Source organism: Impatiens glandulifera, chromosome 1, assembly GCF_907164915.1.
Source record: "Impatiens glandulifera chromosome 1, dImpGla2.1, whole genome shotgun sequence".
NCBI lineage: Eukaryota > Viridiplantae > Streptophyta > Magnoliopsida > Ericales > Balsaminaceae > Impatiens > Impatiens glandulifera.
In genome coordinates, this window is record NC_061862.1 from 101344536 (window position 1) to 101365982 (window position 21447).

Here is a 21447-nt window from a genome sequence, read left to right on the forward strand (position 1 = left end):
TTCATGGAAATTTAGAGGAAACCATCTACATGGAGCAGCCAGAAGGGTTCAAAGTTCAGCAAGAGAAAAACATGGTGTGTTTGCTTAGAAAGTCGTTGTATGGACTCAAACAATCACCAAGGCAGTGGTATTTACGGTTTGATGCGTTTATTACTCAACAAGGCTTTATGAGGAGTAGCTATGATACTTGTTTATACTTTAGAGGGAAGAATATACTTGAAGCTGATTATCTTCTGCTATATGTAGATGATATGCTACTAATCAGCAAAGAAGCTTCAAGTGTGAAGAAGTTGAAAATTGTTCTATGTTCTGAGTTCGATATGAAGGACTTAGGCAAAGCTGCTAAGATTCTTGGGATAAGGATTAAGAGAGACAGGAAGAATGGTGTAATGACTCTCAGCCAGCAAGGGTATCTCGAGAAGGTGATTGACAAGTTCGAAATTCGAGGAGCCAAGCCAGCAAAGTTGCCGATCACGAATCAGTATCTGATGTCGTCTGTGAACTCGGCAAAAACCAGGTCAGATCAGACTTACATGGAAAAGATTCCGTATTCAAGTGCAGTTGGGTCTGTGATGTACTCAATGGTCTGTACCAGGCCAGACTTGGCACATGCGATTAGTGTCTTGAGCAGGTTTATGGCAAGTCCAGGCCGTGAACATTGGCTCGCAATGAAGTGGTTACTAAGATACATAGCCTCGACTACTAATGTGGGGATATGTTACAAGAAAAGAAGTGGAGCAGATGTTAGTGTAATTGGTTACGTGGACTCAGACTATGCAGGAGATAAAGACTCAAGGAAATCAACTTCGGCTTTCTATTTTTTGGTGAACGGTAACTGTATCAGTTGGAAGAGCCAGTTGCAATCAGTAGTGGCCTTATCAACAACAGAAGCCGAATATATCGCAGCAACTGAAGCTGTAAAGGAAGCAATGTGGATTCAGGGTCTGCTGCAAGAACTGAAGGTGTTCGAAGGACCTGCGACGGTGTTCACAGATAGCCAAAGTGCACTACACTTGTGCAAGAATCCCGTGTTCCATGACAGAACAAAACACGTGGATATCAAGCACCATTTCATTCGAGAGAAGATAACACAAGGGGTGGTTTCAATCAACAAGGTTGGAACAGAAGATAACCCGGCTGATGTTGGAACCAAGGTACTACCTCTAAGTAAATTCAGACATTGTTTGGATTTGCTTAGAGTTCAAGAGATTTAGTGCAATGAAGGCTTCGAGCAATGAAGTGATGAACATATTCGATTTCACTAGAACAAGAGAAGGACCCTTCAACTCAAGGTGGAGATTGTTGAAATTGAGTTGATGGGTCAGGCCCAAATTTAATAGGCCCAACTAACTAAAGTGTCAAAGGCTTAAGTTTGTTAAGTTTGTTAAGTTAGTTAGGACAAGTTGTTTATATATATATATATATATATGAGTAATTCACACAAGAGTGTAAAAGATTTTAGAGGTGTGAGTGATATATATAAAGAACGAGGTGTAACTGAAACGTTTAATTGTGATAGTGGAATCGAGTTCGTAACAGAGCTCGACGGAGACGTAGACCATCTTTTTTGGGTCGAACTCCGATATCAAATCTTGTGTTGTTTTATTGGTTTCTTGCTGTTATATTTCTTAAGTTCTTTGATTGATTAGGAGGGAAATTCCCTACAGTAATAATAATAATAATAATAATAATAATAATAATAATAATAATAATAATAATAATAATAATAATAATAATAATAATAATAATTATTATTATTATTATTATTATTAGATGCTGTTTAATCAAATTATGTACACTTCAACCACTTGCTAAAGATATTTTTTTTAAAATATTGATCCATCATAACAAAAAAATGAGATTTATTTAATCACACTAAAATAATTAAACATGGAGTTTGAAAAAAATAAAACAAAAAATAATAAAAACATGAGATTAACAAGCATTAAGGCCTTAAAAAGTGAAATGAGCTATTCAAGTGATTAAATAGGCTTCCATCACAAATTTAAAAAAACATAACATTGACGTTATAAATGATACATATTAGTTAAATATAATCATTAAAAATATATTTATAATTTTTCGATCAAATAGTGGAAAAAAAACATACTATATGAAAATATTTATTACTTTTAATTTGTAAATAACTCTTTTTCATTATTATTTTTTCGATTCAATTTGTCTTGTTTTATAATACAATTTGTTTTTATAAATATTAAATAAATAAAAAAGAAGACTAGATAAATAGTATTATAATAAACCAATTTTATATCACAAATTAATATGATTTAATTAAAATTTTAATTTAATTTAAGAATCTCAACCAAGCAAATCAATATATTGTTGTATATAGGAAAAAGGACAATTATTCATTAATTTATTACTTATATATATGTTGACTAGAAAATATTAGGACATTTTTTTTCTTTTAGTAATATTACTAACCCTTGACCATTAAGTTTTCCAATTTTGTATTACACAATTATTGATATTCAAACTTCTAGATATTATAATTTATAACAACATATCTTAACATGTAAGCAACAAGAAACAAATTAATTGAATTCTTAACATAAAAGTAAGCAAATGCATTGTCTAACTTTTGAAAAGTATATATTATGAGAGCTTTTTAGATTTGGCCATATGAAATGTCATTTTCAATCAAGGCCTATTTATAAATATTTCATGGAATTTAATTTGGAGTTAGTTATGTTTTTAAATGAGAAAATGTCACTAAATTTATAAGTGTTTCAGAATTTTATTTTTTTATTATCTAAATTACTACTAGGATAAATTAAATCATAAGAAAAACTTTTTTTCAAAGAAATCTATTATATTATGATAAGAAAAGGTTACATCTAATTTAATTAAATTTTTACCCAATAGTGAGTATGAGTTATGGATAAATCATATGATTATCATAATTTTGAAATGGAAAGTTCAAATTTTGAATTTTTTTTGTACAAATGGGAATATGGGATATCTCATGTCATTTAAATTTTGTTTTAGTTAATAGGTCTTATTTTGAGGTGAATATTAAATTTTTGTTTTTGTTAATTCTCTTCATTATTTTATATTCAAGTTGAGTTAATTTGTAAAAACATTTAATGAATTTAGTTTAGGTAAATTTTTTAAGTACTCATTTTTATAATTATAGTAAGTTTTACAATTTTACATAAATAAAGTTATAAATTCAAAAAAAAAAATATTAATTATATAATAATAATAATATAATCATTCCTCTCAACACAACACAATGCATTTTATGAGAGTAAACTGTTGGACCAATAATATATTCAAATAAATGAGCAAGGTTATTGATTCCACAGTTTCACTTATTTGTAAGGTAACTGTTGATTAGATTATTTTTTTATTTAAAATAAACTCTTACTATTTAATAAATTATCAAATTTTCGAATTTACTTATGTTCAACAATGGTAAATAAATCTCTATTAATAAAACTAATATTAAAAAAAAACTAATACTTTTATTAAAAATTGGCTAACATAGACCTTGTTCGAATTGGAGTTTTTTAAAAATTTAGAGGGAGAAAAAAATAATGATTGGTGATAATTTTGAAAAGGTAGTGATTATTTTTTATAAAAAGACTTAAAGGGTATTTGTATATATAAATTAAATAAAAAATTATAATTTAAAATAGAGAGTATTTTAGTATTTTGGTTAATGAAATGAGTGATATAATTGTTAAAAAGTGATTATTTGAAAATTGATTTGGGTTGGATTTTTTAAAAACCCAAAGAGAACCAGCCCATAAATAAAAATAATTTTTCATATGTCTATTTAGCAAATTTTCACTAGACTGGATTCAGTTGGGTTATTTAATTAACTCAAATTATCCAACCATCGTTTAACTGGCTCTCTCATTTATAAGATTACTTAATTTATTAATCAAAGCACTAAAATATTTTTTATTTTAAATTAGACATCGCGGATCAATCAGGCTAAAGTCTAAAGAAAGTTATTATTTTTCTATATTTATATATATCAATACCTTTAAACATTTTATAAAAAAAATCAAACTTTTTAAAATCATCAAAAAAAAAAAAAAAAAAAAAAAAAAATCATTATTTTTTTATATGTTCTACCGTTCATCGAATAAAAATGAGTAAACATCATATTCATAGTCAAAGTCTTCTTTTATTGGAGATGATTCATATGTCAAAAGTCTTCTTCAATGAAAGCATGGAAAAGTCACATTTGTGAGAATTGTTGGCCAATGAAACTTATTAAGGTAAGATTTTAGTTATGAAAACTAATATCAATCACTTGGTAATTATTAAAACTTATTAAGGCAAGATTTTAAATATTTTATTAATCACTAACCCATTAAAATTTATCGATCACTAACCGGTTAAAACTTATTAACTTAAGGTTTTAAATATTTTATATAGTACATATGATTCAAAACAACTTGTTTACATCTTTTTAATAGTTATTTAACTATGAAAAAATTTATAATTTTTTTTTGAAAGTGGTTAAAACTATTTCATTAAAATCTCAAAAGTGAGAAGGTCAAAAATAAAAGCTAGACAAATCCTATCTATCATTAAAAATGACAATCAAAATACCTAAAAAAACTGATTAGTAGCATTTATACTTTCTAAAAAACAGAAGACTACATTCAAATCTAACAATCTATCAGGCTATCTATTTTTATTGAGAGACTTTCTTTCCTCTCCTCTTTCTCTAACGATAAAAGGAGATTGTATAGAAAAGAATGTTAAGTATTGTTGTTTCTCATTTTGATCTCTCTTTATACGAGCCCGTTCTAATTTGATAGAAATAATTGTTTATGAGAATTTTAGAAGTTTTACCTTTGTTATCTTCAACTTAAATTTCTGTATTATTGTCTTCCTTATTTTTATCTTCAGCTTCAGATTTCACATCGGTTTTGAAATCTTCTTTATCGGTTTTAGAATTTTCTATTTCAGTTTTAAATAATAATAACGTAACTTTATAATTTTGAATGGGTAAAAACATTAAAATTACATTTTAAGATTATAAAGTTTTATTATTATATATTCAATAATTTAAGGTGATAGATAAATTTAATATAAAGTTAAAAAATATATAGGGGAAACTTAGACCACGAATGAGATCTGGAATGGAACCCACCACCAGACTGCAAACACATGGTCTCTTGTCAGTCTTTTGTCATTGCTTTTAAATATTTTATTTTTAAAATAATAATAATTGATTCTCAATTTCTCATTATAATCATAATTACTTAAAAAATATTAAAACAAAAAATTATTATTTTTTTATATATAACAATTTTAATCAATTTAGATTTAAACATTTAGGTACAAAATAGATAAAAAAAAATAATTTTTTATTAATATTTTGTCAATGTAAAAGGAAAAATTCTGTAAACTAACAAGAATTTATTATTTGTTGTTCACTCATTTTATATTTTAAAATTAAAGTTCTTATTTTTAAAATGTTCACTAAGTTAATTTTTAAATATAATAATTATATTTAATATATATTTAGTAGAATAATCCAAGAAAAAAATTATGGACAAGAGATTAAATATTTCAAATTTAATTTATTATTATTTCTGAGCATCATTCTGGAATCATATTAATTTTGTAAAATAAAAAAAAAGTACAGAACATACGTGATAATTTATTATTTTCAAAAAGTTATAAATAAATTGTTACAATTAATTAAACTAATAAATTATTATGAATAAAATGAATTCAACAATTTTAATAAATAAATTGATAAAAAAAAAAACCAATTGTAAGACGTGATAACAATAAGAATCTCTAAACTACCCAAAATATTCAAATTATTAAAAATATATAATAAATGAAATAAATAACAAATAAGCTAATTTCATATTTACTCAAAATTAATTATTTATAACTTTTACTAGTATCATCTCAATAATATGAATAATCATTCAATCTTAACACATTTTCTATATTTGATTTTGATTATTTGAATATCCAATATAAAAAACAATCATTTCATCTCATTTTTTAATCATCATGTTACTCAATTAATTAAAAAAAAAAAACTAAAATATTCTATATTTTAAATTAATAAATTTTATTTTATTATTATACATTAATAATCTTAAATATATTTTTTTAAATCTTCAACTCTTTATAATGGTGAGCACTCATTACTTTATTAAATAATCATTTTTTTTAATCCAATGAATAAAGAACATAGTTTTCCAACCCATAGAAACCATAAGGTTATGGCTTGGTCCACTCAAAGCATCATTGTCATTCTTTATAATAGTTTTTTTTAATTTATTTTAACCATTTATGATTAAACTAATTCCTTTAAGTTTTTTTTTTTTGTTACACTTCTTTATAGAAATGTGTAAGGAATGATAAATGAGAAAATATTATGCTTAATTAGCTAGGTTGCATAATCAATTAAATATATTTTTAACAACAATTAAATGAATAAATTAATGCTATAATTTATTTTATAAATACATTTTTTATCCTTTTTCTGTCTTGTGCTAATAAAATTAAGTACTTGTATGATATTAAATATTTGGATTAAATCCAATCATTTAATTAATATAGATTATAATCATTATTAATTTTATTCAAGTGATAATTAATTTATTTACATTTATTCAAAAATTATTATTATTATACATGTCATATTATTTGGTTTGTTGAGTGAATATACAAATATTTAAAAATAAATAATTCAATTAGATCAAATAACAAAATTCTAAACGATACAGAAGTTTTATATTTAATTCGAGTGCTTTAAGTTAAATTTTCTTTAAATTATTTTTTTTAACACAAATGATAATATTATTATTGAGTTTTTCTGTCTATATATGTTTGAGCCATTTTTATTAAAAATATAAATTTTAGTATACATGATTTTTAAAATTTATGTCAATATATAACAATTCAGTTCTTTTCTGTTAATGATTAATTTGATTGTAAATAACTAAATATTTATATGAAGGCAAAATAATAAGTAAAATGCAGCTAAATATAAATAACCATTTTTTTATTTGGTTAAATTAAATCAATATCTTGTTTAATGTTGTTAGTTAGAAAATGAATAAATTGAATATTTCAAAACATAAATAAATAATGTTATTTTGTATTTTGTTTGTCAGTTTATTGTAAACAATATAATGAAGCTTGTTGAATTTACCAATATAAGTTTTAATATTAAAAAATAAATTGAATTTAATAAAGTAGTTTGAAATTTATGTTTGTCAGTTATATTTGAAATTTTGCATTTTTTTTTTCTTTGTAACCATCCTAATTTCATAAGAAAAATAATTAATTTTAACTTTTTTTTTTGTTTGTTCTCTGGTACTTTTTAAATTGTTTGAATGGTAGTTTATTTTATAATTTATATGTATAATTGAAAATATATATTAATTAATTTGGTCAAAAATCATTAAAATTTGCAAAGCAATATATATATATATATATATATATATATTATTGATATAATCATCTATTATAATGTGGTTTTTTTTACTTTATTTATATAAATAATTATTTTCTGGATCATTTATATTATTTAATTTAATTTGTATACTTTAATTTAATATTATCTGTTTTATATATATTATCATAATCTATATTAAAATTAATTTGAATTTTATAAACATGACAAATATATTTTTTTTAAATCATGATTATAAAATATGATAATTAAGAATTAAAAAATATTAATTTCAATACACTACAGTAAATATATAACCAAATTTGTAAATATATATATGCCAATGTCCATGTCAATTATAAAAAAGTTTAGAAAATTGTTTCCAAACTAATTTAATCTTCAATAAGAATATAACTTACATAGTGACAAATGAAGTTTAGCCAAAAAGACTGAAGCTTACTAACTTGGATTTGTTTGATCCCTAGATTTTTTTGGAATAATTATATATATATTTTTTAATTTATGAATTTAACACTATATTATTTCAAATTAAAGTCATTTTTAAGTAAAAAATCAAACTTTTTTTTTTTATTTCAGATAATATGTCAAGTCTCTTAGTTTAGAAAAATTTATATTATAAATATAGTTTTATAAATAAGTTTTTTTCAGAAAGTTAAATTTACCCTTATTCCCCACTTCAATTGAAAGATTCTTATATATATTTTTTTTATATAAATAAGTGAATTATATTAATAATTGGGTATCAAAACAATTTAGATCAAACAAGACCAATAATAAGAATTAAACATGAGCTGACTGTTTAATCAAATATAACTAACCAATCTCAAACATTTAAATTACTAATTTTTAATCATAATATTAAATTTTATAGTTTTACTTACAAGTCTTAACTATTGCTTTGGTTGAAATTTTCAATATATAACTACAACTTTTGTTGAAGTTTTCAATTATATATATATATATAAATAATGAAATGATATATTATATTTTATCATTAATTGAAACAGTCTAGCATACTATTTAATTCTCATTATTTTTATTTTATTTAAAAATTCATTTAATTAAATTAAAGTGTTCCATTCAAATAAAACAGTTGATTTAGATAGACTATGTGGGCTTAATATGTTTGATATTGAGTTATCAAGATCCATATTTAGATGGTTGCAATTATTTCATAACTTCATATACAAAATTATAAATACATTTATACACAGAATTATAAATATAATTCAATAATTAAAAATAGTCTAATAGTTAAATTTAAATGTTAAAGTGGATTTCGTGTCCTATTATTAGTATATTTTAATTTTGTAGGGCGTGTATATCATTACAATATTATATTAATTTTCTAATTTTAGATTTAACAAATATGTTTAGATTTAATTGGATTTAGCAAATTTGTTATTTGAGTATAATATTAATATGTTTAATTTTGAAACTCAAAGACGTTGGTATTAGTTTTATTAATAATTTAGATTGAATAAATATAATTAAAAATAATCACCTCAAACAAGTCCTTACCATTTTTTTTAGTGTTTACTTTGATTTGGAGTTATCTTAATTATAACTTTAAAACTTTTATTTAATGGAAAATTAGTTTATTAAATATTTTTGATATTTAATTTTTTTTTTTTTGTCAAATGGTAAAATTGGGGCGATGACCATTGGAATCTCAAAACTCTTCTTTCAAACCTCACAATTTTAATTTAATAATAATAATTATTATTATTATAGAGCACTGAGTTTTGTTTTTCTTTCGAAATGTGACTAATCCCTACGGTTAAACATATATCCCGCAAAGACACTTAACCAATTAACCAGGTGAACGTAACTTGTTGCCTGACGAGCTCAAACCTAAGACCTTAGGAAAGTTGATAATATCCACTTCTTTTTGTCGCCAAAGTTCCTTATTATTAAAGTTATACATGTTGTGGAAAATCGATAAATAAAAGAAGAAACGAAAGAAAGAACACAATCAAGAATTTGATAATGGAGTTCGGTCAAATATTGTCTATATCTCCGAACACTAAAGCTATCAATTAATAAGGAATAAGGTATACAAATATTAGATACATCAAATCAAAGGGAGGAGAATTTCTTTATAAGCTAAGAAACTTCCTCTACTTCCATCATCATCCGATTAGAGATTCTAATTGTGCCAAAAAGTCAACAAATCTCCATCTTGACACAATTTTCAATACAAATCTTCATCATTAAAAAAGCTCTTGAGTGCTTTCAATTTGACGCTTTTCAGCGGCCACTCAAACGCGCAAGATATTACCAAATTTAAACAATGTTTAAATTTGGCTTTTGTCCACACCTTAGTCATCATATCTATAGAATTATCTGTAGTACAAATTTAAAGAGAAATATTACCTCTTTTTCAAGAATTTTCCGCACAAAGTGATAGTAAACATCAATATATTTCGTTCTTGCATGAAAGACATGATTTCTTGATAAGTGAATAACACTCTAACTGTTAGAATATATTACCATGTGTTCCTGAATAATTACCAAGTCTTTTAGCAATCCTTAAAGCCAAATTGCCTCCTTCACAACATCTGTAATCGCCATAAACTCTGCATCTGTTGTAGACAAAGTAATTGTTGACTATATATTACATTTCCAATTGATTGACACTTTGGTTAGCGTGAACAAATAAACAATTGTTGATTGTCTCTTATTTGAGTCACCTGAATAGTTAGAATCACAATATCTAACTACACATTGACCAAATGATCTATCATGCTCAAATGTTAAATCAATATCTATAAAATCTTGAATATACCGTATAATACATTTTATTGCTTGCTAGTGATCTTTACCTGGATCATGCATGTACCAGCTCACAACACCAACTACCTACGTAGTATCAAGTCTCGTACATACCATTGCATACATTAAGTTTCCAACTGCATTTGCATATGTGACATTTTCCATGTATTCTCGTTCTACATCTGTCTTTAAAGATAACCGGTTGCTAAATTTCAAATGAGGACAAAATGGAGTACTTACATGTTTTGCATCTTTTTAATATCAAATTGCTGCAATACCTTCTTCAAATATTGCTTTTGTGTTAGGCAAAGCTTCCTTCTTTTTTTATCCCAACTTATCTCCATATCGAGGATTTTCTTGTCTTATCTCAAATCTTTCATCTCAAAAACTTTAATTAATCGAGCCTTCAATTTGTCAATTTCATCTTGGCCCTTTAATGCTATCAATATATCATCAACGTAAAATAGTAGATAAATATAAGACTCATCTTGCAGTTTGCGCAAATACACACAAGAATCGTATTTGCTTTTTGTGTACTTGTGGTCCATCATAAACTTGTCAAATCGTCCATTGCATCGACGATTGTTTTAGATTTGTTCAACTTTCAAACCCAATTTCTTTGAATCTATCTGGTTGAGACATATAAATTTTCTCCTTCAAATGATCGTGTAAGAATTTAGTCTTCACATCTAGTTGAGCTAGCTCCAAATTCATATGCACTACCAATGCCAACAAAGTTCTAATGGAAGAGTGTTTAACAATAGAAGAAAATATCTTATTATAATCGACTCCTTCTTTCAATGTAACATTTAGCTACCAATCTTGCATTATAGAGAACATTGTTTTTTTTGTAAAATTCTTCTTTCTTTGCAAAGATCCATTTATAACCAATAACATTCTTCCCTTTTGGTAGATGCGTCAACTTTCATGTCTCATTCTTCTGAAGTGATTGCATCTCATCTTCTATATCACCTTTCCGTTTTCCAATTTTAGTACTTCAAATGACATCTGAAAAAGTGGATGGAATATTATCTGTAATTGGAAGTGCATAGACCTCCATGTCAACAAACCGAGTTGACTTTTGAATAATCCATCTCGGTCTGTTCACAATAATTATTCACGTTATTGTGAAGGTTCTTGGGTCAAAATATCTTTCTCGTCTAACTCTCCGTCTGTCATCGAAGAGACACTTATAGTTGAGTTTATCTTTATCTACTCAAACTACACCTACTACGGAGTGCAATCATTCTCGTCTAGTGTTACCTTATTCAACATGGAAGATTCGTAAAAAGTAACATATCTACTAATAATGATTTTTTTGCATTCAAATACTAGAGACGATATCCTTTAACTCCAATATTAAAACCCATAAGGAGAACATCATTTGCTCGTGGGTCTAACTTTTATTCAACAACATATAATATGCCAAAGAACTAAAAATATGCAAAAAATATTAATCAGTTGTAGGTTTTCTAGACCATATCTCTAATAGAGTATTACCACAAAGTGCAAATGATGGTAGACGATTTATCAAATGGCGAGCGTATATCAAAGTTTATGCACAAAATTTTCTATCTAACACATCATTATACAACATACAACGAACTTTCTCTATCAATGTCTTGTTCATACGTTCCAATACTTCATTATGCTGTGGTGTTTTTCTGATTGTGAAGTGTCGAATTATGTTACACTCTTGACATAACTTTTGGAATGAGTCGTTCTTGTATTCTCCACCATTATCAGTTCGAAGAATTTTGATCTTTCTTCATGTCTAGTTTAAACTTGAGTTTTCCATTTAAGGAAAATCTCAAATACTTCATCTTTGTTTTTCATACTAAACACTCATACTCTTCTAAAAATATTATCAACAAAAGTAACAAAATAATGTCTACCTCCAAGAGATGGGGACTTGGTAGGTCCATAGGAATTTGAGTCACATAGTCCAAAATACCTTTGGTGTTATATATAATACTGCCAAATTTTACTCGTCTTTATTTTACAGAACACATTTTTTACAAAAATCTAGTTTACAAACTTTTGTATCTTTCAGCAATCATTTCCTGACAAGAGTTTGCATAAATTTCTCAATAACATATCCCAAACGAATGTCCTGTTGTCAGAAGTGAACAATTTTGTTGTTGTTGAAGGTGATCTAGAGTGGCAAGACTTAGAGACCCTTTTAGAATATGCAGTTTCCACAGTCTCAAGGAGAAAGCATTCTCACAATACGTCTCATTAACTGTACTACCTTTTTTTTGGGGGGGGGGGAAGTTAACTGTACTACCTCTAATGACTTTCAACATCACTAGTGTTCCAGATACGACTTTAAGAATTTCATTTTCCATACTCACATGTAGGTCTTTTGACTCTTAGGCCCCTAAAAATGAGATTTTTTCATATTCGATATATACCGAACATCTCTGACAATTCTAATGGATCCATCATCATTTTTCAGCTTGATTGAATCTATCCATTTTATTTTACATGTATTATTATTTCTCATGTAAACAATTCATTCATCCAGTTTTTTAAAGTCAAAGAACCACTAACGAACTGATGTCATATGATAAGTGTGTGGCCTAGTCCAATATCAATGCGTCAGTATGTGATGTTGTGTGTGACATCACCAAAGAGAGGTCTGAATTTGCACCATTTGCATATTCATGATTCTTCCCTTTCTTATTCAACTCTGGACATTTTTTTTTCAATGTCATTTGTCACGACAAAAAGCACATTTGTCTTTGGCAACTCTAGTTTTAAATATCCATTCTTTCCCTTTTGATTTTCTTTGTTGACGGCCCCTTACCACCAATGCTTTATCTGTTGTATCTATTTTGTTTTTATTTTTATTTTATTTTTTCAATTCATGACTATATAAAACATAATTTACAACATAAAAAGATATAATTTTCTTCCCATGAAGTAACGTTATTTCTAAATATTCAAATTCATCAAGAAGGGATGATAAAAACATCAAAGCTAAATCTTTATGCTCAAATTTTATATCATGATTTAAAGATATGCTAGTAATTGATTAAACTTAGTGATGTATTCATTCATGATGGTACTTGACTGTTAATAAAACTGGAATAAATGTTTTTTCATAAGGAGCTTACCTGGTCACTCTTTTTTAGAAATTTGTTCTCCAATATGTCATAATTTTTGTGTAGAACTTTCGTTTTGACGGTATACTCTCTAGATAGGTATGAACGAATTATTGCGTACGTCAATCGATTCATCTTTTTCTTTTATATCATCTCATTTTTTGATCTCAATAGTAATATCTAGACTCTGTTGAAAAAGGCAATCTAGAACCTCATCTTTCCACATACCGAAATACTCAGTAACATCAAATATTTTAACTGCAAATTTCAAATTCGACATTGGGGTCCTCGTAAAGGATGACGAAAAGTTGATAGCCATTTTAAAAACTCAGCCACCATGTCAAGGACGAACTTTTGACTCTGATGCCACTTTGTGAGATAAGATGTAATCTAAACACACAATAAATGCCTATATCATCGATGAATCATCCAATTTATAAATTTTCATGTAATAATAGTCCAAATAATCATATGTCACAATGTCTCTATTTATAAAAGTAGATCAAAATGCATAAAAAAAAACTATTACTCTTAAGTTAATTAAAGGTTTAAAGTTCATTATAATATATAAAATGTGAGATCAAAACCCAACAATCTCCACCTTGGACAAATACCGTGCTTATTGAAATTTGATGAATAAGTAAAAATTCAACAATCTCCACCTTAACAAATTTCACGTCCCTTAGAAAATACACGAGTCCTACCCATCAATCTCCACCTTGACAAAAGTCAAGCCATCGATAAATAAGTGGGTTCAACACTTCAATCTTTCTTCACCTTTGCTCGAGTCATTCATTAGATAACTTTTCATACATCCACTTTCACTCAAGAGCTCTAGAAGAATAACAATCTCCACCATCAAAAGGTTATGAGTCACACATCAATCTTCACAGTTTTTCGAGTCATTCACGAGTTAAATCATTATACCTTTACTTCTGTTAAAAAATATTTATAATATAAAATCATAGAGTTTATAACACCAAGTGAATTTGGGAACCACACTACTTCAACAGTTGGAAACATTCAATAACTGTTCTTAGTTTGTGTTCATACTCGTTCACTATGCATTAACTAAAAAACAATTCTTTATTATGTCAAAATAATCCTTACCCTTGTTTGCCACAAATTATGTATCTTATTTTTCAAGTCCAACAACTAACTGAAACTAAAACACCAATTACACTCAAAACGAACTTTCATCGTATACTTTTTAAAATCAGATATCTATCGAAAACCGAGAACACCCAATACGAACTTTCATCGTCTACTCCTCAAAATAAGATACCGATTAAAAGCGAGAAAACCCATGACGAAATTTTATCGTATACTTAATAACAAACAATTAAGTATATCTCGACATCTCTTTTTTCTTACTTTGAAGGTTGCACGTTAAACCAACATGAACCTATTTTTATTTGAACAAATTAACTTGCAATATAGAACTACAACTAACCAAATTTGAAATGATTTAAGAGGGGAGGGGACAATCAATAGATTGAAATAATCACACGCGTTATTGAATATAAAATAAACAAATAAAAGATTAGATTTTTAGCGGTTCTCTGGAAGAGACGATTCTCTCTCTCTCTTTCCTTTCGGCGCTGGAGTCGTTTTGAACACACATTGCTCTCCTTAAAACCCTCCGATTTTCCCCTCTGAAGAAGAAGAAAGAGAGAGAAAGAGCATCATCAACAAGAAGAAGAAGATCAGGAACATACTCCGGCTATCCGGGGTACCTTTCCTCCATTCCACCACGCTCAATCATCTCCTTTCCTTCATTATTTCCAACCAGATTTGCATCATTTCTTCAAACCCACCAATTTTACTGTAAATCTCATCTCTTCCTTCCAGCATTTTCACACAAACAATGGCGGACGAGAAAAAGTACATTACTTTACTAGAACTCAGCAAGCACAACGAACCTGGAGATCTATGGATCTCGATTCAAGGAAAAGTATACAACGTGACTGATTGGGTGAAAGAACATCCCGGCGGTGACATTCCCCTCCTGAATCTCGCCGGACAAGAAGCGACTGACGCTTTCATCGCCTTTCATCCACCAACCGTCTGGCACCGTCTTGATAAATTCTTCACAGGCTACCATCTCAAAGATTACGAGGTAACTGAGATCTCAAAAGACTATCGTCGTTTGGCTTCGGAGTTTTCTAAAGCAGGTTTGTTCGAGAAAAAGGGACACGTTGTGATACAATCTCTATCATTCGTTTGTATTCTATTCATGTTATCGATCCGTGGTGTTCTTTTTCACGATGGGTTCTGGATGCATATGCTTTCTGGAGCAATGTTAGGTTTCGCTTGGGTTCAGGTTTCTTACCTAGGACATGATTCAGGTCATTATAATATGATGACAAACAGAAGATTCAACAAAGTAGCACAGATTCTTTCTGGTAACTGTTTGACTGGAATAAGCATGGCTTGGTGGAAATGGACGCACAACGCTCATCATATCGCTGTTAACAGCCTCGACTACGATCCTGACCTACAGCATCTTCCTGTATTCGCCGTTTCTACAAGCATTTTCCATAACATCACATCGAAATTCTACGACCGTGAACTGACATTCGATCCAATTTCAATGTTCATGGTTAGTTATCAACACATCACATTCTATCCTGTTATGTGTGTAGGGAGAATCAATCTGTTTATACAGACATTTTTGCTGTTATTCTCCAATAGAAAAGTACCAGACAGGGCTTTGAACATATTGGGTATTCTTGTATTCTGGACTTGGTTTCCTTTATTCGTATCCTACCTTCCCAATTGGACAGAAAGGTTTCTTTTCGTTCTGATAAGCTTCACAGTCACAGCTATTCAGCATATCCAGTTCTGTTTGAACCATTTCTCAGCTGATACCTATGTTGGTCCTCCTCGAGGAAATGACTGGTTTGAGAAGCAAATGAGTGGAACTATTGATATCTCTTGCTCGACTTGGATGGATTGGTTTCACGGCGGTCTACAGTTCCAGCTTGAACATCATCTCTTTCCTCGATTACCCAGATGTCAATTGAGGAAGATCTCACCTTTGGTGAGAGATTTATGCAAGAAACACAATCTTCCTTACAACAGCTTGTCTTTCTATGATGCCAACTGCCAGACTATTAGGACGTTGAAGAAAGCTGCAATGGAAGCTAGATCTTTGCTTTGGGAGGCTGTGAATACTCATGGCTGAGAATCTGAGGAACTTCTGGTTCAAGTATATCTATTTTGTTCCATTTCTCTAATGTTGAGTTTCTCTATGACTCCCCTTGTTCATCAATGAATACATCTTTTTTCAAAAAATCAAAAAAACAAAAAATGTTCCTAGGATATTTTCATTGTGAACCCTTATACATATCTGTCTTGAGACTGCAGTAACTTATATTTATTTCTTATAATCTGATCTGATTGTGTTTATATTTCTTTGATGGTTCTGATTAGAAGATTGAATATTGGAAAAGCACTTTATCTATGGCTGGCAGTTCTTGGCCTGTAAAGTTGCTACTGTATATGCTGGCTGCTTTCTTGAAATTGGAAAGATGCCCCTTTATAAGTTTAGTGAATATTTGGAAAACCCATCATTGAGATCTTGAAAAAGTATGTTTTTTTCAGGGTCTACAACTAGATGTATGCCTTGTTTGTGAATAATCATGTTTGGAACCAATAGTCTTCAAAAAAAACTTTCAATAAGCTATATATTTGATTCTTTTGGTCAATAATTTAAATGATATGATTATAGGTCAAACAAGCCCTAAATATTGGTGAGTTTTGTGTGTGATCCATTTAAGCTATGGCTTTTGTTTTTATTCTTCATTATCCTTAGTTATTTCTTCCACTAAAAGCATTCATGATTTGAAACAAGCACAATTTGACACTCTTATATTACAATGTACACAAGATTGTGCATAGTTTTTACATATGTAGATGAGATGAGGTGCACACACATGTAGATGATAAATCGTGTACTCGCTTTTTAGGCAAAGGTTTAATGCTATGTTCGCTAGACATGGCTTTTGATCGAAGAACTGTATCCACTTTGATCATCGTAATACTTAGACCACAACATCACACCTCCGTACTTGTTTGAGCCTTTTATGGCCGGAAGCACTTTTGACATTAGATCTGTGGCTGGGATGAAACCACTCCCGGCTGCATCAGATGCAGCTGGAAGACCCAAGAAAATCTTCTTTGCGGGAACAATTGAAGTCCATACCTTCCACGATTCTTGGAGATTAGTCAAATTCCCCGAAATGTATTGGCAAGGAGGATTGTTATAGAATTGAACCCAAACATAGTCGAATAGGCCGGTTTTAAGGGCTCCCCCAATCCAAGCATCAGGGAATGGACACTGAGGAGCTGCGGTTAGGTATATTTTCTTCCCCTTTCTGCTATATCCGGCTAGGGTTTTCGCCAACACATCCCAATATTGGCCATTTCCTTGCTCTATGTCGAAGTCAATTCCGTCGAGAATTGCTTCCCCGAGAGGACGAGTAGTCGACTTCCCACCAAAAAAGTTGTCCCATAAATAAGTAGCAACTTGTGCTGCATCCGTCGCTGAGCCTAGCGAATAGGCTCCGGCACCTCCTCCAATAGAAAGTATAACCTTGACTCCTTTCGACTGGCAAGAGGTTATATTCGAGCTCAAATTACTGCACGGGTTGCTGTAGGGGTCGTTTGTATAGGGATCGCAATGGCCGGCTAAGTTAACCATTGGTTGTCGCCCATCCCCAAACGTGGCTAGGAAAGCTAGGTTTACGATATCGTATTTCCCTGTGGCACATGTTTGAGCTAACGTGCCCTCGTTTCCATTCTGACCCCAATATATAGCGATTTGACCGGCCTTAGAACTTGAGAGGTGCATTAGAAATGATGAAAGAACAAGGAGAAGTATTGAACTCTTCGTAGTCATATCCATAAAATGAGTTTTCTATGTTTTCACACAAATGAAATGCTGATTTGATACATTTAATCTTTGATGGTTTGGTTTTATATAGGATTGGGGGAGATTGTTTGATGAGTATTTTGTTTGTTTGTTTTTACTTTTTGTTCATATATATTTATTGAACTATTAGGCTGCTAGAAGTACCTCTACGGACTCCTACTTATTTTAAATACAATTGACCTACCCTAATCGGTTTTAAATACGATTGTTATCACTTGCCTACCATAATCGGTTGACCTTCATTTTTTTCGAAAAAAATCTTAAAAATCGAAGATCAAACAAGCTCCATTGTGGGGAAAAGACAATAAATGAGTTGTTGAATGGCTTCTAGTTTGTGCATATCTATTAATCCGTGCCTGAAAAGCTAAATTAGTTATTATTTTGTTCCTCTCTTTATCAAACAATCCTCCACATAAGAAGACAAAGGTTTATCTTCTATGTTCTTTCTTATTACATGCCACGGTAAATTCTTGTATTTATTTGAAAATTATTCATTTTTGTTTATAAAGTATAAAACAATCACAATATAATCATATCAATCATAACAAAATAAAATGTAATTGTGTAAATTAGAAGAGAGGAGAGAAATAGAGAAAATGTTTATTTGAAGATTCCTCTAGTTAAGTAATTTTAAAATGAAATCAAACTTATTTGAAATGATTATTTTTTTAGTAAATTTTTAATTATAATGTTTTTTGTTTGATTACTTCCTGGTAAAACTATTATAAGAGTTTATTATATTATACAATTGTAGACATGTCTATTAGGCTATAAAGATGTTACTTGCTTATGAGTTTTTGTTATTTTTTCTATTATCTTTTGTAAAATGATTTTTTTTGTTTAAAATAAAATAAAATTTGTACTGAGATAAAGTTATTTTATGAATTCTATAATTTATTTGTGTAATGTAGAAATGTTATTAGTTATAGTGAGATAAAGTTAATTTATGAATATATTATTTGTTTTATTAGTTATGTGAATTTTGAGGTGAATAATTGAACCCAACAAATAAAATAATTATTAAATAAGCTTCTAACTTAAATTAACTATTATAAAAAGACACTTATTTGTCCATTTGAAGCTGAGAATTATTGTTTGGATATTATGAGGTCTCTCATCTTTCTATTTTGTTTATATATATATATATTTTTAAAAGTTAGCACAATTATTTTTAGTATTCGACCTAATTTATTTATTCATTTGAAAATATATTTTTTTTAGCTTATAAAATATTATCTGATTTAAATTAAAAGAAATAGAATTATTGGTATTAATAAAATTTTAAAATGGGCCCAATATTAGTAGGGCTCATTACCATTGTATCCAAGCTGTTTCCATTAGGACTTCATCTTTTGTCACATCTCATCCAGATCAATATATAAATAATATTATTAATAATAATGATAATTTATTATTAGTGGACTAAACGTGACGTTGCTGCTGTAACTTTATTTGAAAAAAAATCTGAATTTGATTTTATATAAGTTTATTTTAAAATAGATTTAATTTTATGACATGTTCAGATCTTCTTAACTGCCTCAGGCCCATCCACGTCTCTCTCACATGTTCCAATACAATTAAAGTTGATAATTTATTTAAAATGGTTGTTGACTATTCAATTTGGAATTTAATTTAAACTAATATTAACTATATAATTAAGTATAAATTTAATTTAAAGATTAATAAAAAATGATAAAATAAAATAATAGTTAAATAATTAATTTTATTTATTTATTTATTTGAATAAATAATATTTATATAAAATCTTAAGATAGTAGATTCAAACATTTTAGGAGTTTAACTAGATTATATAAATATGATTTGTTAGTTTTATTTAAAATAGCAAAATCTTACTAATCAGTTTTTAATTATTTTGAGATTGATGACGGAGTTTTAATCAAATTTATTTTTATTTTTATTTATAAGCGTGAATCCGAGCAAACATGTTTATAAATATAAACAAAATATTATTTATTTATAAATATTTTAGATAAAATTAATATTATTCTAAATTAATTAATTTAAAATTAGTTTTAATTTATAAAAATTAAGTTTAATTTAAAATTTAATGTTAACATATATTTTAAAATTTATTAAATATTTAAAATTAAAAAAAATATAAATTTGAAAAACACTTAAAAAGAAAGGTAGATTTCTTCATAGTAAAAATAAGTCAATTACACAATTTATCTTGTTAGTTACTATAAATTAATATAGAGATTTTACTTAAAGTTGTGTCATATATCTAAAGTAATGTTAGATGTGTTTTACACTATTACTAATCTCTTATCCATTACTTTGACTTTTTTTACCACCACTTCGACAACCACCAATCACATAATCCATATCTCATATTGTGACTTCACACACTTTCACACACTTATTATCTCTCGTCAAATCAACCACCAATCTCAATCGACCTCTCATATCATGACCTTACATTTTTCACACGCCTCTTATCACACTCGACAAACCAACCACCAATCTCAATCGACCTCTAGTATCGTGTGCTCACACATTTTCACATTTCGGTCAATCAAAATTTTATTCATATTATTTTTAACCACCAATATCTCATTTATTATTGGTCTCTTATCCCAAAAAATCCCACATCTCATCTCATGATTATTATCCTTACCGCAACCACTTTTACCACAAATCGACCTTTTATCTTATGACTCACACTTTTTCATATTTCTCTTTCTCCACTAGAAAAATAACCCACAAATCCCAATCAACCTTTAATCTCGTGACCTCACACCCTTTTAAAATTTGATTAATGAACATCGTATTCATATACTTTAACCACTAATATCTCATTTATTACTATCCTCTTTTATATTACCGCTACCTCTTTTTTATCCCCACTTCGGTAAACCAACCATCAAATCTCAATCGAAATATCATCTCGTGACTTCATACACTTTCACACACTTCTTATCCTCGTCAAACCAACAAAAATCCCTCAATCGACCTCTAATCTCGTGACCTCACACCCTTTTACATTTCGGTTAATCAACATCACATTCATATATTTTTAACCACTAATATCTCATTTGTTATGAACCTCTTAAATTATTCCCCACTTCCGGCAAACTAACCACCAAATCTCATTCGACATCTCTTCTCATAACCTTACACACACTTTCACACACATCTTATCCCTTGTCAAACCAAACATCAATTTCCTCAATCGA

The 21447-nt window shown here is 28.4% G+C and overlaps 2 protein-coding genes across 2 annotated transcripts; one reads left to right on the plus strand and one right to left on the minus strand.

Annotated features, from left to right (window-relative positions):
- Positions 1 to 14900: 14900 nt before the first annotated feature.
- Positions 14901 to 16729, plus strand: LOC124919430 (delta(8)-fatty-acid desaturase-like). The gene has a single exon (XM_047459666.1). The coding sequence runs from the start codon at positions 15182 to 15184 to the stop codon at positions 16499 to 16501; it is 1320 nt and encodes a 439-aa protein (XP_047315622.1). The 5' UTR covers positions 14901 to 15181; the 3' UTR covers positions 16502 to 16729.
- Positions 16730 to 17245: 516 nt separating this feature from the next.
- LOC124922585 (acidic endochitinase-like) lies at positions 17246 to 18231 on the minus strand. Its single transcript, XM_047463307.1, has one exon. The coding sequence runs from the start codon at positions 18221 to 18223 to the stop codon at positions 17309 to 17311; it is 915 nt and encodes a 304-aa protein (XP_047319263.1). The 5' UTR covers positions 18224 to 18231; the 3' UTR covers positions 17246 to 17308.
- Positions 18232 to 21447: the final 3216 nt, after the last annotated feature.

What these genes read in the sequence shown, in the direction of transcription:
- LOC124922585 (XM_047463307.1), bottom strand. Translation starts at nt 18,223, where the DNA reads ATGGATATGACTACGAAGAGTTCAATACTTCTCCTTGTTCTTTCATCA.
- LOC124919430 (XM_047459666.1), top strand. Translation starts at nt 15,182, where the DNA reads ATGGCGGACGAGAAAAAGTACATTACTTTACTAGAACTCAGCAAGCAC.